Raw genomic sequence first — 23,697 nt, 5'->3', positions numbered from 1 at the left:
AATGTACCTGGATAAGGAGGAAGAAAAAGGACATTATACACAGGCTAAGACTGTCTGTGAGCACACATAGGATGATAATCTGTGGGTCCCAGTAGAGATGACACACAAATGACAAAGACAAGGTACTGGTCCCCTTGCTTATAAACTTTTCCATACACAGAGTAAGAATGAGATCTCACTTCCAATTTTTATGATATATTTAAAGTAAGTCTTTAATATTCCTCACCAGCTTGTCTACTTTGCACGGTGATTTCTTCTTCCTAGGCAACAGGAATTCTTTTCAAACTGAAATGGTCCAATTACCGTCTCTACCCAGGAGAAAACAGGCGCAACAGATCTTTCAGCTGAAATATTTGGGCAGCTTTACATTGGTCTGACGGATTCATTGTGCATATTTTACAGCCTTTGGTTGCCTACATTGCACTGTGCTGTCAGGGTTGTAGAAAGGCTGATGCCAAGGGCCAGATAAGATTCCTGCACTCACAGAGCTTGCTGCCTATCAGGGGTCTGTGTGGTGCGGCACAACACAAGATTAGAGAAAGATTATAGAGCCAACATGGGAAACAAAGTAGGAACCTGGACTTTTTGGAGCACGTACTGTTGTAACCCCATAAACCACATGTCCAAGGCAGGAAGAAAAGGCATGTTAGTTATCCACACTCTTCTGTGGCCCAGGAGGTTAGATTGTCAGGCAAAAGGTTTCGGTCCACTGCATTGATAACTTTGAGACTAGTTCACTTTGTCTAGTTTGGGGCTCTATATAGGAAACACAGCTGCCAAGTTTTTAAAAGGTAAAGTGTAAGAGGAAAGGTTACAATGGCGGGTTGTTAAGCTGATAGAGGTTGCTGGTGGGAGTGAAATGATGGTTTTCAAGCCTTCCAAATGCCCATGACTGATGCTGGGCTAAGGAACTTTTCTCTAAATGAAAGACCAAAAACATTTGAAATTGTCAAGTCTCTGAAGCCAAAGAAAGAGGATTGTTATTAGCAGTAGGTTGATGTGGCAGCAAAACAGGCACATAAAACACGGTGCTGTCAGGGCTAGGAGCACAAATAAGCCCCAAAGCAGAGACACAAATTTCATTTTTAGTTCAAAAAGTATTTGCAAGATGGTTATTTCTATGTTTAGATGTAAGGAGAAAGGGAAAAAGGTCCCCTGAGGCTGTAGGCAGAGGAAGGGCCATAGATTCAGACTGGCTAATATTCTTCTTCCTGCTTTCTTATTTGATTTTATTCTATGAAAACAAAACAAAATAACTCAGATAGGAGAGTTGCTGATATGCAGGTCAGCCTTTGGCTGCCACACATGGGCTTTGAGGAAAAAAGTCTATTTTCTGTCTCTTTGTGGTTATGTGTGCTGTTGTACACAGAAAGGAAAACAGAAACTGAAACTGGGGTTTCCACACTAAACCCTTATCCCTGCTAGTTCAAGCAATGTCCCTTGGACATCAGATGTGACCAGTCTACTGACATTTAAATGATAATCTACAATATGTCAGGTCAAGCTTGGCACCTGGGACACATCTTTGGCAAGGTGCCTTTCTCATAAGGTCAAACTGAGTGGAAGGCTGGAATAAGGAATGCAGTCAGAACTTGGGGACCCGTCTAGAGTTAATGGGGATTACATGCTCAACCCCAGGAGCTGATCTAAGCATTTTCATAGACTTTCTGGGCATTTTCCTCATGGAAAGTAGGAGAATTTTGCTTTTTTTTCTTTCTCATCAACAGTTCAAGTTTTGTTCACACCTCCTAGTAACCATATATTTCATTTTCCACCCATCCACACTCCCTGCTCCTCCCCATTCTGTCAGGGGAGAACTCATAAATGTCGTTGGTCACAAATCCACTTTCCACGCTTGCCAGTGTCACGAACCCGCTTTCTGAAGGGTTCACCGCCATGTTGTCATAGTCACAAGACAGGTCATCAGGAGTGGCGTCTCCTGAACACACCCGGAATGAAATGTTCTTCAGGTCTGGTCGGGGCTCAGCTAAGTCTGCTTCACTTTGTTTTCTTATGATGTTGTAAACCTCCAGGTCTGGGCTGGGTTCTTGGTGAGGAGAGGCCCAGATGGTGTGTTGATCCTTTGTGCCCGGGTCTGGCTGCTCCCGTTTTCTAGAAGGAAGACAGTGGGACTGAGTATTTGAGATCAGGAGATCCAGAATATTCCCCAGCTTTGTCCTCAAGCAAGAGGAACCCTTGGCAATCACTAAGTCACAATTCCCAGCTATGTAAACCTCTAGGCCAGGGTTTGGGGGTGGCTGATTTGGGGGCACCAACCAGGAAAGTGTTATGCTGAAAGTGATTGTGTATCTGTTGTCTACTGATGCTAGAACTTACATGGCTGTGCAGTGTGAAAATAGGTAATAAAACAGAGTAGAATTTATAATACATTTGACCTGAATTGCTGACAGAAATAATATTTTTATATTATATCACAGTGATTATAGTTGCCCTGATGTATTTTATACTTGTCTCTACTTGAAAAGAGTGGTAGATATAATTAAAGAAGCACATGTATACATTACTGCACCACACATTCACTTTTGGAAATATTTTGCTAAACTCTATGACAATGTAATTGCTTCCATAATATCCCCATGTATTTTGTTTTATGCATTTAACAGTCGTGTCCAAGGAAAAGGTCCATAGGCCTCACTAGACTAATAAAGGAATCTGCAACACTATAAAGGTGAAAACTCTTTCTTGATGTAGATGGAGTCCAGCTGGAGTTATTATTCCCAAATCCTGGTAAAGCAGGAATCAGCTATAGAGTAAATGTGCATGCACATGGGGGTGCGTGCACCTGCGCGCGCGCGCACACACACACACACACACACACACACACACACACACGCACTGGAGTTTGAACTAGGGCTTCTCATTTGCTAAGCAGGAACTTTACTACTTCAGCCAGTTCCTTTTTGCTTTAGTTATTTTTCAGAGATCTCACAATTTTGCCCTAGACTGGCCTCAGACTATTCTTCCTACCTAGGCCTCCTGCATAACAGTGACCTCAGGTGTGTGCTATCATGCCCCACTTACTTGTTATAATGGCGAGGGGTATGTATCTCACAAACCTTTTATTCTGGGCTGGCTTCAAACTGCAATCCTCTTGGTCTCTACCTCCCAAGTAGCTGGGATTATAGGAATGAATGAGCCACTGTGCCCAGCCAGAAATATATTTGTAATTGTTCAAACTGAATTCTACTTTTAAAGTCAAAGGAAGTAACTAATAAAACCTATCACAATAATGGCTACCATTTTTGAGTTCTTACTATGTGCCCGTTCTTCAAATATCAACTGCTTTATTCCTTACAGTAAAATCCTTGGAGGAAGTTATTAAATAAAATAGTTTCTACATTGGAATATTATTAGCACATCTCAAATTGGTCACCAGAGGAAGTAAAAAACAAAACAAAACAAAAAGCAACCCCAAACCCTTAAATTGGACTTTACTTTTCCTGTTGTAAAAATGGGAATACTGGTATAAAAATGTACCTGAGCAATTCTGTGCACTTAAAAAGTGGGGGCTATCTCTCTGATCCTGATGGTAAATAGAGGCTCTCTGGCTCCCTAGCAGAGCTATTTTATCGTAATTTCTCTGTGTGTTTCAACTAAAAGGAACTCCACTCTCATTGTGAATGAAGCCACTTAGCATTGGAGGCTTACCAGATCGCTTTGAAGCAGTCATTTTCCATGTGGCCCATTAGTCATTCCTTACTCAACAAGTGGTTTTGGAAGGATGACCTACATGCATGGGAGCACTTTGCTGGGTAATACATGGGTCCACAGGAAGTGAATAACAGAGCCTCACCCTTAGAGCTGTTTAAAAGCTTCCACACACACAAAAATAAAGAATGGAAGATCACTCTCTCAGTCACCACTCAGCACAAATGCTTAGCACTTTTGAATGCTGGAGGCTGCTAGAAAATGTCCTCTCATCTCTGCAGTGGTCCTTCTCTTGGAGTGGCCATGGCTATTAATGAAGTCAACAGACTGGTTCTTAGATAGATCTGAGTGCAGAGAGTGCAAAGGTTTATACAATGCCGGATTTACTTGCCTCCTTCTAGAGATCCATGCTGCACACACCACTGTGGTTACCACAAGGAGAAGGAGAAGGGGGATGCTGGGGATAAGGATGTAGGCAAGATTCAAGGCAGTATCTAAAAAGGAAAAAAAAAAAGCACACTAGTGAGGTGTTTTTTTTTTTCTCCTCCTCTTCCTCCTTTGCTTCTTTCTCCTCCTCTTCCTTCTCTTCCTCTTCCTGTTCATCCTCTCCCTCCTCCTCCTGTTCCTCCTCTCTCGCCTCCTGTTCCTCCTAATCCTCCTCTTCCTTCTCCTTTTTCAAACCAGGCTTTAAAAATTCCTAAGCAACACAGACTATTCCAGAGAGCATGTTGGTAGGAAGTAGTTGCAGTTACCCAGTCAGCAAAGCCTTCCAGCTTCAACAAGTGATCATTTTCTATTTGTACTATTATTCTAAATATCAGTGAAAATAAGGTTTTGAATCTCATGCAAGGAATGTTTGATAATTTTTTTTTCCAGAGAAGGGAGATTCTTTCCTTGTCTTTCTCCTTAGTGTAGCAGAGGTTTGGGCTGGGTGGAGGGGAGTTGTGTTGATGTCTTTACCTTTATGGAGCACTTCAATAGTTCCCAAGCTGGGAGTGGGAGAGAGGGAGGGAGGGAAAGAAAAACAAGCCAGAAGTCCCAGTGTCATTACCAGAGTGGAGGAGCACCGAAATTAGACTGTAAATGTTCCCAATATTTCTGACCAAGACTCACTGGCTCAGCTAAGCTCATTCTCAGTGGCTCTGAAGGACATTCAGAGGCCTGGGCTTCTGATCATGCAGACGTTGTAAAACATCCCTTAAGACTTAGACTCAGAAATTGTTCCTTTCAGGCACTTGGGGAGAGATCAAGGATTGGAGACCAAAGCCTTTCCTACTCCCATCAACCTAACATTCCCAACCATCCAGAGGCTATTTTAATTTTTTTTTCTATGTAGCTGCAAACCTGACAACCATCAAAGATAAAAAACAAAAACAAACAAACAAACAGGTTCAAAAACTATCACAGGGAGGTAGATACATCGCAATTGCACCCAGAGTGTACACAGATACCCCACTTGGCCTATGAATCTCTTCATTTGGCTTCTTTTGACTTGATCCTGTATGACAAAATGCCTAAGAATAATGTCTTCCTGATTTCATGAGTTTTTCTGGCAGCTTGCTGAACCTGAGAAGGGTCATGGGCACCCGTAGATTTGTAACCAGTTAGTCAGATGTGCAGGTTGCCCATAAATGCCAAACTTGCAGCTGATGTCTGAAGTGAGGGCACTTGTGGATCATGCCTTTAAAGATGAAGAGGCTGTGCTAACTCACTGTCAGAACTGAATTACAGCACTGCAATTATTCTATTTTATGGACACAGTAATGCCCTCAAGAGGTAAGAAAAATATGATTACTTCTATTATGCCAAAGAAGCCACTGAAGCACAGTGAAATTAAGTGATTTTTGTTCAGGGACAAAAATCCCTCTTTGAAAGCCAGGGTTGAGAATAAGGTTGAAAGCGCATTAGCTAATGATCCATTTTCTTTTACCTTTATGATCTAACCTTCTAGGTGATTCTGTCCATTTCCTCTCTTTGTTGCACAGACCTTATACATCATGGCTTGAGCCTTTCTGATCTTATTACTCTGGATCTAGTCTCTCAATCTCCACCCTACTACCCTACCTCAATCTTCTTGACCATAGGTGGTTTTTAAGACTTTGTCTTTACAAAGACAGGATCTTTCACCTCTTATCTAGTTTAATATAATATTCTTAATCGTTTTGGGGATGGCTGCATGTTTCACATTTAGTGCAGATTTTACAAAGTCACAGATGCCTTGGCTAATTTCATTTTTAAGAAGTGGTGGGAAGAATGAAGTAGAGAATACAGTACATATCATTTGTCATCAAGGAAGTCCATTAACCATTTTTCCCAGACGAGTTCTGTACTCACCTTTGCTTTCTTTAACTGTTTCTTTGGTATCTTCTTTTTGTGTTTCTTCTGGAAGTGTGGGTGTTATTGAGTCTGTTCTCTCACCTGGGGAAGAGACATACAGATACAGAACTTGGAGAAAGGCGTCATAGTCCAGTATTTTTTGAAGCTTTCCTATATCCAAAGTGGGATGCAAGAAAAAAAAAAACAGGAGCAATTTGACCAGTGAAGAGTTGAATTTGCTGCCCTTGAGGCTTAATTGTCTTTTATGTTTTAGTAACTCTTGCTGCCAAAGATCAAGCACCAAAACAGCCCAAAGCAGTGGCATTGAGCCACATGAAGTACCAAGGTGCCTAGAGGAAGGGCCAAAGACTTACTTCTAGAATCATAATCAGTTTGGCTCAGTCTCTTGTCTCATTAGATTAAATTAAGCCACTCATATTGTCAGTAATAATAAGGAACCTTGCAGACTGAATTTGCAACTGTTGCTTTTCACATTTGACAGAAATAGACAATAGCAGAGAGTGAGCACAAGGAACAAATTATTATCGTGACTAGATGTGGTTTACGGCTGTCCAAATTGTCTGTGTTAACCCTCATGCTCTTTCTGTTGAATAATCAGGTTAAAAGGACATTTGGCTCTAACTCTATAAAGAGGGGTTTCAAAGCAGCCCAAATTAACCCAAGTCTCACAAGACAGCCTTACCTCCAGGCCTCATAGAAGGAGCTGTTGGTTTCACTGCAGGAAAACAAAAACAAAACTATAACTAAACTTTCCTGTTAGCTGAATGACATCAGCTAGAAAATGGCATCCATTTCCAAAAAAAATTTACTTATCATTACCAGATCGTTTATTGTTACCAGACACAAGGAAGTGAGTTAGTTAATTCAAAAGAATTACTTCATTTCAGGCTTTCTTCTTGAAAAAAAAATTTTTTTTTAGAATAGCAGAGAGCCTGGTACAATGAGTCCCCGTGTATTGTCACACAGTTTCCTCTAGCTCAAAGATAGCTAATCCAGGTTCAACAGTAATCTCTCCTCCCCCACTATGCTCCTGACCTGGATTCTTTGAAAGCAGCTCAAGTCATTTTATTAGTTTCCATGAAAGTGCTTTTTAGAATGGCAAACATTGATCTCCAAGCAGTGGAAGTGGTTGAGGGACTGGCCAGCTCTGAGTCAGAACCTGGTGATAGGCCCTGAGTTCTTCAAAATACTTCCCAAGGCCTCAGAAAGGTCAGGTTGCGTAGACAACAAAAGTCCGTTGTATTTGCTTTTGACAAACCTCAACTATGTTGGCAATGAGTATCCTGTGCTAATCAGATGCTCTGGAGTTCAGAAGGATGGGGATCCTTAACAGCAGGATTTAGAAATCTTAGTCCTGAGCCTATCCTAAAGTTTACTTCAGAGAGAACAGAAAGGTTTAATTCTCTTCTCATAAGTGCATGTGTATGCACTTGATCCAAACCTTATTTATCTTTAAGCCTATTTATAGAATGACGACTGTGTGATAAAGACTGCTCTGCTGTATAAAAACAAACTGAATTTCTTTTTTATTTTGTTGGTCGTGGGGCCTGAGCTCTAGGCCTGGGCACTGCCCCTCAGCTCATCAGCTCAAGGCTAGCACTCTACCACTTGAGTCACAGTGCCACTTCCGGCTTTTTCTGCTTATGTGGTGCTGAGGAATCGAACCCAGGCCTCATGCATGCAAGGCAAGCACTCTACCACTGAGCCACCTTCCCAGCCAAAAAACTCAATTTCAATAGTTTTGATAATAATGTTTCCTTTATGAGAAAAAGACAACTAGGGGGCTGGGAAGGTAGCTCAGTGGTAGAGTGCTTGTCTTGCATGCATGAGGCCCTGGGTTCAATTCCTTAGCACCACATGGCAGAAAAAGCTGTAAGTGGTGCTGTGGCTCAAGTGGTAGAGTGCTAGGTTTGAGCTGAAGAGCTGCGAAACAGCGCCCAGGCCCATAATTCAGACCTCATGACTGACAAAAAATAAAATAAAATTATTTTTAAAAAAAGGAAGACTATTCAACCTAGTTTTGAGGGGGCTGAAGTCTTCCCAAAGGAAATTACTTTTTAATTTCGTATTTTGGAACGATTTTAGATTTATGAAAATTTGCAAGATACACTTTACCTAATCATTTTATCACATTTCATTGACTTAATTATTCTAGTCTTATCTGTCTGCCTGCCTACCTACCTCTATATCTTTGTATTTATACACATGTATATGTATATGTCTTCATGCATACTTGCACAGACATAACTTTCCTCCAGAGACTAAGTTGCATATGTGCTGTCTTCCATTTGCATTTAAAAGAGAGAGGACATTCTCTTATGTAACCACGATACAATAATCAAAACCAAGAAATCCATCTTGATGTAATACTGTTATCAAAGAACCAGTCACATTCCACATTCTTTCATTGACCTGATAATGTCAAGCATAGAAAACCTTTATCATTACTGTTACCATCATCATTGGGGTGACCATAACAATCCACAATGACTTGTTGCACTTGTTAGGAGAGAAGGTAATGCTTCACCTAAACCTGAAGAGTAAGAGTGAATTAATTGGGAAAGGGGAAAGGGTGTTCTATGCATAGGAGGCAGTAGGTCAGAGCTCTCAGGGAACTGCACTGAGTGCAAAGATGTTAGAATAGGACAAGGAGAGGACTTGGAGTAGTTAGAGTTGAGGCTGGATAGGAAGGCAAGGGTCTGATCATCCTTTTCTAGCATGCTAAGTTGTATGAGCTTATCCTAAGGAGGGGTGGCTTTTTTTTTCCTGGTCCTGGAGCTTGAACTCAGGGCCTGGGCACTGCCTCTCTGTGCTTAAGGCTAGCACTCTTCCACTTGAGCCACAGGGCCACTTCCAGCTTTTTCTGTTTTTGTGGCACTGAGGAATCAAACCCAGGGCTTCATGCATGCTAGGCAAGCACTCTACCATTAAGCTACATTCCCAGCCCAAGATGGGTGGCTTCTTAAAGGCAATACATTTATTCTCCACTTGCCCACCTAACCTCTATCAGATCCGTTCTCTGTTTTGGGAGAGGCTGATCTCTATTAACTATTTCATCGAAGCCTCTTGTCTTTGCGCTTTGATTGTAGGGAAGCAAAGTCAAAAGATCAGAGGACAGGAGGAGAGAGGTCATGGTATTTATATTCCTCATGTCCCCTTCCATATCAGCATGCTTGGACAGTAGCAGCATTCTTTGGTGGGTCCTCTTATGATGCCAGCTTCCTCTGGGTTTTGCTAAAATGATTCTCTCCCTTTGTTCCCTTTATAAACATAGTAGTGGATAGCTTCCCATTGTAGCTAGTCCCAGGCATTTTGCCATTTCTTGCTCTTTTTCTACACCTCTGCAAATAGCATTTTATCATACTCTCCTTATTAAACCCTGTGGGTTGGGTATGCTGTCCTTTTTCCAGCTAGAACTCATTAATGTATTTAATGCATTAAAACAGCAATTAATACAAAACAAAGGAAGAATATGATTTCAAGTTCAAAAATAAAAGGATGCTAATGAAAAATTTTAAAAAGTCTCTTATTTAATAATATTAGAGAACAAACATTTAAGCCTTGTAGCTAACAGAATATAACTAACAAAAGTGGCCTGTCACTGGTGGCTCACACCTGTAACCCTAGCTATTCAGGAGGCTGAGATGTGAGGATCATGTTTGAAGCCAGCCTTGGCAGGAAAGTCCATAAGACTCTTATCTCCAATTAACCATACACACACACACACACACACACACACACACACACACACACACACACACACACACACACACAAAGTGGAGCTGTGACTCAAGTGGCAGAGTGTTAGCTTTGAGCACAAAAGCTCAGGGATAGCTCCCAGGCCCAGAGTTCAAGCCCCAGGGCTGACACACACACACACACACACACAGATGGAGAGTCAGTTTGTAACAAGTGTTTTGCTTTCACTGTTCTGAGAATGTGACTTGCTAAGCAGTCTAGATCTTTGTACCCTTGTTGCCTGAGACAACTCTGTATGGGAGAATTCATCTGAGTGAGTAAAAAGGGAGGGAAAACATCTTTTAGTAGCAAAAAAATTGCCCCCATAACATGATCCAATGCAAGAGACTTTAAAATATTATATAGTCCTAAACTAAATATAAATAACAAGTTATTCTACTCATGTCATAAAAGAATCAGGGCCAAGCAGCTTAGAGGTGGTAAGAAACTTCAGGGATGAATCATTAAGGAGTTCAAGTTTAACTCTAAGTCAGTTAAAATAAGGGAATCTGGGAAAACTCAGCAAAATCCTTCTGGTCTGGAAGCACATGCAAATTAAATTTGTAAGTCATATCTACAGGGGTAGGTGGTCTTGGGAGTTTAAAATTACTCATCCACGTGCTTGCTATCTCTGCCTAATGCCAGTGGAATTGGTGTACTTTATCCTGAGCTGCTGCTGGTCATTTGTGTGTTCCTTTAAATTCCCCCCAAATAAGCTCACATGGTTGTTAGATGACTTGTAGGAGAACTGGTTAGCTAATTCCAGGCTCCTACACATGTGGGATGTGTAAACGTTCGTGCTTGTCCAGGCCTTTTGGGATGTTCTCAGAAGACTTGCTTCACCACACATAATTAGATCCTTTCTTTATCATCTTTTTTTCTGGTCTTAACATCTGATAACCTTTTCTTTGCTAGAATTATTCGTCAGTAAGGAAGTGTCATCCTCTTTCTCTTTATAAGAATTCCCCAAGTTTAATAGTGCTGGTATGTGCAACAAGCTTTCCCCGAAACAAAAAAACAAATTCTTGATATTAGCACCTGTTTGTGAAATGGGAGAGAAGGCTAAAGATTCAGCCATAGTTTGGGAAAGGACTTATTACCATCAGAGTATTTGCAAATGAAATTGTTCTTCATGTTGCATCGGTCATCATTCCACTGGAACATATAGGGGCCTCCGATACCAGCAGGTGCTGATGGCTGATGGTACATGACCACACAGACCTCGCTGCCACAGGAAGGCTCATCCACATACCAGTTCCTGTAGGAAAGGGATCAACAACAGAGGTGACCAGACATACAGATTCCACTTCAGAAACCAATACAGAGAGAGGGAGGTGCTAAAGTACTCCAATAAGCAGAACCATATACTCTCTACTATGGATGTCACAATCAATCATCTGACATTTACCACAACCTCTTTTCCATATGCTGTCTGCAAAGTAATTAGGAAGAGAAGCAACTAGCAGAGCTGGTCCTTTACTTTTTCTGCTAATTGTGTTTTGTTTCTCATTTTTCAGAGATCAGATGTACTGAGAAAAGGAATGGTACATGTCATGCAGATACTTCCTGTTTCCATTTTCCCTGCTTATCATTAGCCACTGCTGCCTTAACATTCCTGGATAGTAGATGAGAAATTAAAGCATCTGAACAAGACATGCACATATATATATATATATATATATATATATATATATATACATATATATGTATACATGTATGGAGAGAGAGAGAGAGAGAGAGAGAGAGAGAGAGAGAGAGAGAGAGATGCTTTTAAAGCATGTGAGGGGATGGGGACAAAGTCAGGAAAACCACTGGGTCTGTTTCAGTTTTGAAGTCATTTCCTCTTGATCAGGCCCATAAACCTCTTAGTCTCTACTGCCAGGTATCTTAGCTTTGCCTCTCGAGTCCCCCAAAGTGGGGGCTTAGCTATACTATCCAATGGCCTGGATATGTGGGGGCCAGGTTAAAACCTTAGATTCTGTTGACCATCTCAATGTGCAGGAGTCCGCCCCATTTGTTGACTCAGGGCTGGGCTTTGTACTCTGCCTGGTTATGTTATCTGAGCAGTTTTCTCCTGGATTGAGATCTTGCCCTGATGCTCAGACTATTTAACTAGGTACTGTTGTTCTGTCTAGCTTTTCTAAGAACCCCTCCTCAGGAAAGAGATAGCTAAGAGACAGGTCTCCTGCTAGTGATAGAGTATGGCTCTGCTTTAGTTCTGTGTCGCATTCTGCCAAAAGGAAGATCCTTCGTTTAATCACCTAAGTTGAATTTCCTGAACAACAGCTGAGCTTGCAACTCAGATAACTCCTTGGATATTATGGCTGCCTCTGAGGACCCTGGGGGAGATGTGCCATGTTCCTCATCAGTATCTTCATCCTGTTCTTCACCATTGTTACTCCCCATTGGCCTTATAGCTCCGTGGTATTTCATCTCATAGATAGATGGAATGTATTCCCAGCATTGTTTTTTGGATTTCAGCCAGTTTTCAGACTGAGAACTCACTGGTAGAGGGAGAGGTTAATGGACCAATGTGATTTTCTGTGATTCCCAACCAGAAATATCTGGAACAGTTTTTATTCATTGGGAATGGACAAAAGTATACTTTCATGGTCTTTCCTAAAGGTGAGATCGGCTTTTCCCACCTTCTGCTATAATGTGGTTAGAAGAAGCCTTGACTTCCTAGATATCTTGTAGAAAATTACACTGGTCCAGTATATTGCTGACATCTTGCCAAATGGACCTGAGGAACAACAAGTAGATAATATATTGTAGGACTCAGTAAGAATCATGTGCTCCTGAGGGTTGGAGAGAAATCCTATGGATATTCAGGAACAAGCCACTTTTTTTTTTTTTTAAGCATGTAGAGATGCTTAGTGACCTAGCGAATACTAGAATATACCTTTCAAGTTAAAAGACTATTTTTTTCTTTTTTTGCCAGTCCTGGGGCTTGAACTCAGGGTCTGGGCGCTGTCCCTGAACTTCTCTATGCTCAAGGCTAGCACTCTATTACTTGAGCCACAGTGCCACTTCCAGCTTTTTCTGTTTATGTGGTACTGAGGAATTGAACCCAGGGCTTCATGCATGCTAGGTAAGCACTCTACCACTAAGCCACATTCCCAGCTCCAAAAGTCTATTTCATCCATGTAATAATTTGGAAAAGGAAGCATAGCATTTGGACTCCTAAAGGGGATAATGATTCATTTTGGAATAGGTACACAATCTGGGCATGGATTTGCCTTTCCTGCCTTAGTACCTTAGTCAGCACCACTCTCTAAAGGTATATTCAGTACTCAGTCTATAAAACAAGATCCCAAATAACATCTTATCAACCTGGGGGACCTGTTTCACAAAGAAGGAAAAGGGTACAGGCAACAGGCCATGGAGTTGACTCAAGCTGCCAGTTTGACAAAGTAATTGAATAGTTTGTTGAAAATATACTTGAAGGGCTGGGAAGGTGGCTCAGTGGTAGAGCACTTGCCTTGCATGCATGAGGCCCTGGGTTCGATTCCTCAGCACCACATAAGCAAAAAGAAAAAAGCTGGAAGTGGTGCTGGGGCTCAAGTGGTAGAGCACTAGCCTTGAGGTAAAGAGTTGAGGGACAGTGCCCAGGCCTAGAGTTCAGGCCCCACGACCGGACCCCCAAAAAAAAAATACTTGAAGCATCATCTTAGAGGCAATGTTGTAGGTTGGTTATCAACTCAACAAAACCATATATGCTTTAAACCAGCGATTTATGCAGTAGTCCTGTATTTACAAGAGTCTAATACATGGGTCTGGCCAATGAACAAAAGTGGTAGTAAGTCACTGGAGAGAATTTGTATTCCTTGTCTCTGCAATGCCAGGCTTTGGGAGTCTTGAGGTACTTAGTTCCAAGAGGGAAATATTTCTAGAAGATATAGCAAGAATCTTATTGAATTGGGATCCTTGTGTCCAGGGACTAGCAATCAAGAAGAAACATCATTATCATGGCAGGAGGTAGGTAATTCTAATCATAAAGAGCAGCTAGGTTTCCTTTTATATGGTATGGGCAGGGAGAAGACTCCTAGGTTATCTACTTGGGTATCTCTTGGTATTCATGTCTCAATTTTTATATCAATGGAAAAGTACGTTAACAATGGCCTGAGAAGTTCTAGGTGACCAGGGCAGACTCTTCAGAGATAAGAGCCTGGTTATGCCACTCGGTCAGTCACGGAGACCAATGGACGTGAGGGTGGGAATCTGAACTGGAAACTAGAAGAGGGAGATCAGTAAATATTAGTTGTGGACCTGGGACATTCTGCAGTGAGAGATATATAGTATAGTTCATCTATTAACCTTCCTTTCTGTTTCTCTCATGAAGAGAAGCCCATGAGAACCGTGGAGGAGTTTCTCCCAAACTTATATGACGATGACATCTGATCAGCATAATGGGTAGATAGCAACAGATGTTACTTACTGACTTAGATATAACAGGTAAAATGCATGTTTTTATCTTCATCTTTTTGTCTGATAATGACTTTATATGTTTTTCCATATGATTAGATTTTCTGTTTTGTGCTTTTGCCACTTTATCTTTTGGGGTAAGTTAAAAAAAGCTTTCAATGACAGCTCTTTATCATAAAGATATTAATTATGTTATATTTATAGACATTTCTCTAGTATTATGTCTGCCTCTTAATCTTGATACTATTAAATGTTAGTCCACACCATAGACTTTTTTTTTTGTCGGTTGTAGGGCTTGAACTCAGGGCCTGTTCACTGTCCCTGAGCCTCTTTGTGCTCAAGGCTAGCGCTATACCAATCGAACTACAGCACCATTTCTGGTTTTTTTTTTTTGTGGGGTCCGGTCATGGGGTCTGAACTCTGGGCCTGGGCGCTGTCCCTCGGCTCTTCAGCTCAAGGCTAGCACTCTACCACTTGAGCCGCAGAGCCACTTCCGGCTTTTTTTTTTTTTTTCTTTTTGCTTATGTGGTGCTGAGGAATCGAACCCAGGGCCTCATGCATGCAAGGCAAGCGCTCTCTGGTTTTTGAGTTGTTAATTGGAGATAAGAGTCTCACAGGGACTTTCTTCCCAGGTGGGCTTTGAACTGCCTCAGAGCTCAGCCTCCTATAGGTATGAGCCATGGGCACCTGGCCACCATTGATTTTTTTAGGAAGAGATGACAGCAAGGTCACCCTGCCATGGTGTGGTGTGAGTGAGCATCACTGTCTTGGTGGTATAAATTTAGAAGGGTCCTACAGATTACAGCCTTCCTTGGCTCAGATTTCTTGTCTTTTATCAGGGTTTTCTGTGGCTTGTGATAGTCCCATCTTGACTCCAGAGACTTTCATTCTCTTGATGTGTATTTTAGTCTGAAAGGCCAGACAGCCAGAATCACTGATTTACAATCCTGTGCATTGAAACAATGGTACTGGGCTTCACCCAGCTGAAGAGGACTCTTTGTACTTCATCTGGGCTCAAGTGAAGATTGAGCTTGCTACTTTTACCACACTGCTCTGGTCAGTGGGTATTCTGGTGTTATTGTCCTCTTCCCCTCCGTTCTCCACCCCCCACCCCCGCATTTGCCTGGCTTTCTCTTCCTTTCTTTCCCATTGATGTGTCATTGTCCATCTACCCTGCGTCGTTCTGAGTTATGTCAAGGGAGTTGATGCTGTTGGTTCACTTACCTAAATTTTGATGTACTGCCATCAGTCCAAGCATAAAGGTCCTGGCAGGCTGTGCTATTGCTTTTTTTCTCCTCACGCCTCCTGAGTCCAATCCAGAAGTCACCATCAGATGCCAAGAGGTTTTCAATGAACTTTTCTATCAGTCTCTGCTCATCTTCAGACTCAATGCTGACTAGCTGGCCCCCATCCCATCGGCAGGCTTCTTTGGCTTCCTCAAAGTTCAGCCTTCGAGAAACATCATGGAAATAAATGACTTTATAACAAGGCCTTCGGGTCCCTCCTCGGCAGACCAGCTGCCCTAGAGAAAGAAAAATACAAAAAGAAAGCAGCCATTTTATGTTCTCACTGAAAGTATACCAGAGAAGAGTTACTCAGAGGAGTCTCTGAATGATGATCTCTGAGTAGGATTCTGAGTACTCACTAGTCATCAGCAGAGGATTTTCATGTCAATTAGGATTCCCAGAGAAAATTAGTACTCCCTCTAGCATGTACTTGCAGTAATTTAAACTCTGATGCCTGTATTATGGAGTGATGCCCACGTGATGGAAGATACTATATTTTGTTTATTCCATTACAGATTCTTAAAAACAGACATTTCTATCTCTCAAAGAAGATTTATGACTTCACTTAAGACACACAAGGAACACTTTTATGCCATTAGGGAATCTCAGGAAATTAATGTCACTTAAAGTGAGTATCTCTATTAAGTGGTGCTTTTAGGTAAAGAGGCATCCTGAGGTTTCTAACTTACCTAGATTCAGTCTCTTATGTGAGCAGAAGCTAAGAGCATCAGATACATGGGCTTCTCTAGTACTGTCAGTCCTCTGACCTAAAGACAACACCTACGGCTTACTGGACTTTTCCTGTGTGCCATTAACAATGGTAAGGGCTTTATATTTACATACATACTTTATCTTTTTTAACGATAGAGCCATCCCAGGATGTAGATACTATTTATGGCCCATTTTACAATAGAGAAAACTGAGGCTTGGGGAAATTAAATATTTTGTTTAAGGTCACATAGCTATAGCAGCAGCAGCATCTGAGTCAGAATCCAGATCCGATCACACAATCATTCTAGCCTCAGGTTCAGATTGTTCTGGGAACCCATACCATGTATCTCATCTGACTAATACCTCAAGGGTTTTAGACTATTTCAGACAACTTTGCTGAGCAGCAAGTAACAACAAATGTTTCATCGGCACACACTGTCCTCAGTTGTGTCTGGATGACTGAAATCATTAGGCAGCCAAAACCTTAGTCTCATTACTCCTTCACTGAGTATTTACTGAGTGTATCCACTTTGTGTGTCACTAGTTGCTAGGAATATGGAAACAAACGCCAGATCCTACTCCATAGGATCACATAGTATTTCCATCTCGATCCAAGTGTACAAAATGAAAAACTCATCTCAATAAAGAGAGAGTAGTACTGCAAGAAAAGAGCCAAAATATGGCAGTGGGTGTGAATTTCTACCATAGAATAAAGGGTAAAGGATTGGGTTTGGCAATCTCTTCCCAGAACTTCTGGAATATTCTCATTTCCCCAACTTGTTTTGTAGTTGTGTAGGGAGCCAGATAACTTTTTAAAAAAAATATTATTCTCAGTACTGTCTAGAATACAAGGGAAGAAGGCCACAGACATTAATAATACTGTTAGTGCTAACTGGGAATGAATACATACAGATGGTCCAGAAAGCTCCAGTGAATCTTTATTTTCATCCCTTCTCTCACCACTTTTCTAAAGAAATTCTCAACAAGCAAGAAGCTGAAAGAATTTTGCACCTCCTCCCTGTTACTCTTTGGCTGTTGGCTGCTAACAGGGAATCTCTAAGTGGATAAGCAAATTAGAAGGGCTCAAAGCAGAGAAGCTGAGCCTTTCTCAAAGAGGCCTGGAGAGGAGAGGAGGCCACCCTGGCCAAGTTCTTATGATTCCTTAAAGGGGTTCTAAATCAGGCAGCAGAAGAAAGATAAATGAGGCTTCAGGAACACCCCCCTTCCCCCCATACCGGACCGTTTAGCATAAGCTGGAGTTGGATTTTCTGGCAGCTCCCACGTTTCCACTGGATTGCCAAGGGAAAACATAACACCTCAATGGAGTTTCCTGTAGGGTCCAGCCTGGCCACATACAACCTGTCTGAGAGTGCGGGCCGGAGCTGGAAAGATGCCCGGGGGCCCATCTGGTTCCCCTGCCTTCAGGAAGTGTCTTTCTCTTCTCATCTGCAGGAAAGGGAAGGGGGAGGGAGCTTCTGCCCTCTCTCCCCCTCCCACCCCAACCACCGGGCGAGTAAGGCTTCTGCAGCCTTACTCAAGCAGGTCAATTCAGTTCTCTGTCTGTCTGTCTGTCTCTCTGTGTATATGTGTGTGTGTCTCTCTCTCCTGTCCTGAAATCAACTCCTAGATTCATTAAATCATCTGCACAAGTTGAGATGCCAGAGAGGAGTAGGTTCCAATTTTCTCCGTCCCTTCTTGGCCAAGGTATTGGCGCCTGAGAAGGGAACCCAGAAATGGTGCAGCCGCCATCCTCCTCCATCCCATCCCCCCGCCCCCCCCCCCCCCCCCCCGCCCCGTCCCAGCAAGCAGAACAGTGGAAGACGGGCAAGAAGCTAAGCACGGTACCTCCGCGGGGGTCCAGGTCCGAGTCTGCAATGACAGGACGGAAGGAAGGAAGCCCAGAGTCATTTACGGAGCCAGGCGGGGCTCGTCCCGGGCGGACTAGGCTTGTCTTCCCCATCTCAGAGCGCTCCCCTTGAGGGGCGCTGCAAGCCAGCCGTGCTCCCTCCCGCACGGGACACCGAGAGTAACCCGCGAGGCTTCCCGCAGCACGCCGCACCCCCGCCCCTCCCGCCCGCCCGTGCACTCCCGCGCGCGCGGCGCCCAGCGGGACCGCAGCTACCCAGCCTCCCACCCACCCAGGGGGCCATCCCGGACTTTCCTGGGTACCCAGGGACTCTGGAGGACCGATCCAGGAGTGGAGCTCGGGTGGGGGAGGCAGGGGTCTGGGGTGGGGGTCCCTCCCTCCCTCCCCCACGGGCCAAAGAAGGGGGGAGTGGCGATCCTGTAAAGGGTCAGCAACAGCTGGGTCCCCCCCCTCGCCCCGCCGCCGTGCACCCGCCCGGCCGACCCGCAGCCCGCTCCCGGCTCCCCGCACTCACCGCTCAGCAGGCGCCCCTTGGCGCCCCGCGGTCCCGCCAGCAGCACCGCCAGCAGCATAGCCCCAAGGGCAGCTCCCGCCGGCATGGCTGGGACTCGCGGGCACCCTCTGACACCCCGACTCTACGGGGCGGAGAAGCCAGTGGACAGACAGACTGATGGACAGATCGCTGCGTGCGCAACGACTGCAACCGAGGCTGCAGCATCTCCCACACACAGACTCCCACGGACTCCGCACTGGGAGGAGTCCAGGAGGGTGCAGGGTCAGTCCGTTGCCCTCCGCCTCCTGGGACGTCACTGCGGGGGGGCGGGCCACCCCAGGGCTAGTCCGCCTCAGCCAGCCTCCTCCCACAGGCTAGGTGCCAGACCCGGCCCACAGGACAGCTAATGGTGGAAGGGGCCAGCTCCCTGTCCTCTGCCCCCAGTCCTCCAGGAAGTAGGACGGCTGCCCTAAAATGGGGGGAAGAGCTCAGTGTGGCCCCCAAAAGTACCACATCTCGCCTTCCTGTCGCCAGGACCATAGCCTGAGTGTGGGCTAAAGGAAGAGGGAAAGCAAAGCACTTACTGTGGCTCAGTAGACCACAGTCCCAGCGTCCTGGGCTACTCTTTGGAAAGGAAGGAGTATAGAGCAGATGCTCACACCTACAGTGTGCCCAGAGTTATAGACACAGTATGGAGTCATCATAAATGGTGGCTGAGTTGGAGTTGTCCTGGCTGAGAGTGGATGCCATCGGAAACCAAAGACTGTCCCAGAGCTCATCAAGAAAACCGTTCTGATTTTTGCTGGACACATACATGTAAGGAAGTGAGTGGGGTTGACATTCAGCCTTTAATGGTAGGAAAAAGACCACCCCATCCTCTCTTCCAGGAGAGACGGACTTCATTGCCTCTGCAAAAACTTTTCTAACCAATTTAGCTAATAATCAACATGTGCTCCCTTTTCTAAACTCCCACAATAGCTGTTTGTTTCTGCTTATCTACCCACTCTGATTGCCAGAACAACAGTCAAGAAAACAGTGATGGGTCTAAGCTTTTTAGCCACTAGTTTTAGACAAACAGGCCTGGAGAAAACCCGGGGTGGAGACTGGGCTATCTGGGCAACAGTTGCAAATATGAGGGATACTTATATTGCAGAAAACAGCAGCATTTCTTCTCTATATCCTGATTTGAATATTTCACCTCTAACACACAGTCTTTCCAGAGTGTTTTGGTGATCAAATTATAGAACTGCAATGGGGGAAGAAGTACTTGAAGTATCTGATTCTGTCTGAAATCCTTCATTTAATTTATGTGTGGCCTGGGGCTGGGAAGGTGGCTCAGTAGTAGAGTGCTTGCCTTGCATGCATGAGGCCCTGGGTTTGATTCCTCAGCACCACATAAACAGAAAAAGCTGGAAGTGGGGCTGAGGCTCAAGTGGTAGAGTGCTAGCCTTGAGCTGAAGAGCTGAGGGACAGTGCTCAGGCCCAGAGTTCAGGCCCCGTGACTGGAAAATAATAAAAAATGATAGTGTGTGTGTGTGTGTGTGTGTGTGTGTGTGTGTGTGTGTGTGGCCTTTGGCTAACCCTTTAGCCTTAGGAGTTTCATGAGGGTTTTCCAAGGCCAATATATATGTAAATAGGCAGGCAGCTGAGCACTTAATGTCAATTGAAAAGGATTTATTCCTAATATTAGAACTTCTGCTACAACTTAATGAAACTGTTACTTTGATCTTAATAATTGTGTCCTATCTTCTGCCTTTGAAACCCTGATCTTTGTTCAGATTGACTTTGTTAGTGTATATAGTCAACTGAGTGTGATAGATTATAATAATCACATTTTTTTGGTTGTACTGAGTGTGAATTCAGGGCCTCATGTTTGCTTAGCTAGTACTCTGCCACTTGAGTCACACTTCCTTCATGTTTTTTTTTGCTAGTTATTTTAGATTTGAGTCTCATGAAGTTTTTTGTGTAAGCTTCAATCCTTTGGATCTAACTTCAATCCTTTGTATTTCAACCTCAGCAGCTAGGATTACAGATGCGATCCACAATGACCACACATCTTTATACCTCTCAGCGTACATATTATCCACCATGATATTGACATTTATTTTCCCATTCCTTGTCTTTGTGTTTGATCAGATGATTGAGTTTTTTGACCAATGAAACAGCTTTCTGACTCTAGACTAGGTCTAGAGTCTTATTTATTCTCTTCACTCTCTGAAAGGAGCATGTCTTAGATATCCCACTGATACATAAATATTCTCAACAGAGTAGAATGTGGTATAAAGCTCCTCAGCCAGATGATGGGTTTGAGTGGAACTGTTTTAGATGCTGTGCCTGAGCCTCTCATGTGCCTGTAATTCGATTCTGACTAGTAACTCCACATGTTCCTCTGTTGGTAATGTGGCTAGCGGCTTCTTTGTATGGAGGTTATACTTAGGAGTCTTGTGTGGGGGCAAACAGCAAAGTAAATGCACTCCTAAATAGATCTGTAAACACTGGGAAAATGTAAGCTGTCATCTGGACAATTCAGAAGGGACCTTCTCTTTTCCCACATATGAAGGGAGTAAGCCCTGAAAGTGAGGGGGGTTGGCAGTGGATTATGTACTTGTGTACGAAACAGATGTGCTAAACTAGTGACTTACATAACAAGAGTTCTGACTTCAGATACCTTCTAGAAATGGAATAAACCAAGTTTTAGAAAAGGAATTTTTAAAAATTTTTTAATTTTTTTTAGTTTTTTTTGGGTCCGGTCGTGGGGCCTGAACTCTGGGCCTGGGGGCTGTCCCTCAGCTCTTCAGCTCAAGGCTAGCGCTCTACCACTTGAGCCACAGCACCACTTCCGGCTTTTTTCTTTTTGCTTATGTGGTGCTGAGGAATCGAACCCAGGGCCTCAGGCATGCAAGGCAAGTGCTCTACCACTGAGCCACCTTCCCAGCCCCAGGGCTTTTTTTTTAAAAGAAGAAAGACTGAAGCTTTCAAGATTGCTCTTTCATCACTATTTTCTTATCTTTTTTTTTTTTTTTTGGTCGATTGTAGGGCTTGAACTGTTGACCTGGGCACTGTCCTTGAGCTCTTCAGCTCAAGGCTAGTGCTCTACCACTTGAGCCACAATACTACTTTCGGTTTTCTGGTAGTTAATTGGAGATAAGAGTCTCACAGACTTTCTTGCCTGGCTGGCTTTGAACCGTGATCCTCGGAGCTCAGCCTCCTGAGTAGCTAGGATTACAGACATGAGCCACTGATGACTGGCTCTGCCCTTACCAGTCTTTTTGTTTGTTGTTGTTGGTTATGGGGCTTGAACTCTGGGACTGGGCACTGTCCCTCAGCTCTTCAGCTGAAGGCTAGTGCTCTACCACTTGAGCCACAGCACCACTTCCTGCTGAGGAATCGAACCCAGGGCCTCATGCATGTGAGTCAAGCACTCTACTACTAAGCCACCTTCCCAGCCCCTTATCAATCATTTTTAATGATATTTTAATTTTAACTCAATGGGGACACATAAATCTTCTGGTTCTTGTTTATCTGATATTCATGCTACAGATAAAATATATAAACTCTGGAAGTTCTCTTCGAATAAAAACAGTAAACAGGTAAAGTCAGATGACTATGGCGTGAGTATTACGCCATCAATAAAAGAGGCAGCTATATTGGGCTGGGAAGTTGGCTCAGTGGTAGAGTGCTTGCCTTGCATGCCTGAGGCCCTGGGTTCGATTCCTCAGCACCACATAAGCAAAAAGAAAAAAGCCAGAAGTGGCGCTGTGGCTCAAGTGGTAGAGCACTAGCCTTGAGCTGAAGAGCTGAGGGACAGTGCCCAGGCCCAGAGTTCAGGCCCCACAACCGGATTAAAAAAAAAGAAAAAGAGGCAGCTATTCAAAAGTTGACATAAGTCCATATGTCTGCTCATTTAACTTTTACTTTTAAATTTTAACAAAATTTGTAAAAATTGAACACTTTCTAGGAATTGGTAACATTCGGAGAAGTCTTTTACCGGTATGATTTATCTATTTTAATTCTGTCAGTGACCCAATGATCCTGCTGTAAGCATAGATTGCTTCAAAAGTGAAGATATATGTAGTTTGCCCATCAGAACTTGAATTAAATCAGGATAAGGCTTTGACTTCTTCTCTGTCCTCTTCATCTGACTCTGATAACACCTTCCTGTTGGAAGTCATATGAATCAGTTACTACACACACGGAATTCTGTCACAGTGACCGCAATGTAGCATAAAATAACCTGAAAATTTCCCCAATAAAAATTCACTAGTTTGGGTTCTCAATATGTCTTTTGCAACCAAGAATAAATGTGTGAGAAAAGTGGTTATTATACTGTGAAGTGTGATTTAAAGGGTAGGATTAAACTATCTCATCTCTATTTTATTTAGTTTGTGCAGTGCTGGTGATTGAACAAATGATTCTAAGCCAGCCACAAGCCCAAACTTACATTGTTTTTTGTTTTTTGGAGGGGGAGGCAGAACTAGGGGTTTGAACTCAGAACTCATACTTTGCAAGGCAGCTACTACTTGAGTCACCGTTTCCTTTTTGCCTTAGGTTGGGTCTTGCTTTTTGCCTGGGCAGGCCTGAGCTGCAATTCTTCCACTTTCCCATATGGATGAGGAGGACAGGTGCATGCTACTGTGCCCACAACCCCATTGGGCTTCCACTATAGCTGGGATAATAACAGGCATGTGCCACCACATTCAGCCATGGAGTAAGATGGAATCTCAGGAACATTATGCCTGGACTGGCCTCAAACTGTCATCTTCCCTGACCTCTGTGCCCCAAGTTACAAGAATTATAGACTTGGCTCACCATACTCATTCTTTAAGATTGTTACTTTAATAATAGTAAAGAGGTTTATTTTTCTTTTAATGTTAATAAGAATTAAATTTCTTTTATGTTCTAATTGTTATTCCTCAATACAGTGAAAATAATCATTGTTTGAAGAAGCCACAAATTTTGATAATGCAAAATGAAGTGTTGCTTTTTTTTTCTTTTTAAGTAGGGGCTCTTTAGTGATTCACTGTGTAATAGCTGGTTTCCTTGGAACTCTTCTAGAGCATATTCCAAGTCCCATTCTATCATTATTCCAGGGCTAAAATTATTATTCCTCACGGAAAGGCTAAAGTCTTGTTATATGAGTATAGCTTTGTCAACGTTAGCTGTGCTTCTGG

The 23,697-nt window shown here is 43.2% G+C and overlaps 2 protein-coding genes across 2 annotated transcripts in view; one reads left to right on the top strand and one right to left on the bottom strand.

Annotated features, from left to right (window-relative positions):
* Positions 1 to 185: 185 nt before the first annotated feature.
* On the bottom strand, positions 186 to 18,765 carry Layn (layilin). The gene is made up of 7 exons (XM_042683023.1): positions 18,548 to 18,765; positions 15,394 to 15,691; positions 10,845 to 11,002; positions 6,689 to 6,721; positions 6,004 to 6,087; positions 4,061 to 4,163; positions 186 to 2,112 (listed from the first exon to the last, which is right to left on the bottom strand). Exons 1-7 carry the CDS (start codon positions 18,630 to 18,632, stop codon positions 1,749 to 1,751), a joined length of 1,125 nt encoding a protein of 374 aa, XP_042538957.1. The 5' UTR covers positions 18,633 to 18,765; the 3' UTR covers positions 186 to 1,748.
* Btg4 (BTG anti-proliferation factor 4) overlaps positions 10,947 to 23,697 on the top strand; it is a 45,891-nt gene continuing 33,140 nt past the window's right edge. Inside the window, exons 1-2 of the mRNA XM_042682711.1 lie at positions 10,947 to 11,028; positions 14,087 to 14,199. The gene's annotated coding sequence lies outside the window, so the exon portion shown is untranslated. The remainder of the gene's footprint in view (positions 11,029 to 14,086; positions 14,200 to 23,697) is intronic.

The sequence above is a fragment of the Dipodomys spectabilis genome, unplaced genomic scaffold, assembly GCF_019054845.1.
Source record: "Dipodomys spectabilis isolate Male_0828 unplaced genomic scaffold, ASM1905484v1 ptg000076l, whole genome shotgun sequence".
Lineage (NCBI taxonomy): Eukaryota > Metazoa > Chordata > Mammalia > Rodentia > Heteromyidae > Dipodomys > Dipodomys spectabilis.
The sequence above is the reverse complement of the archived record's forward strand: the minus strand, read 5'-3'. Positions and strand labels throughout refer to the sequence as shown.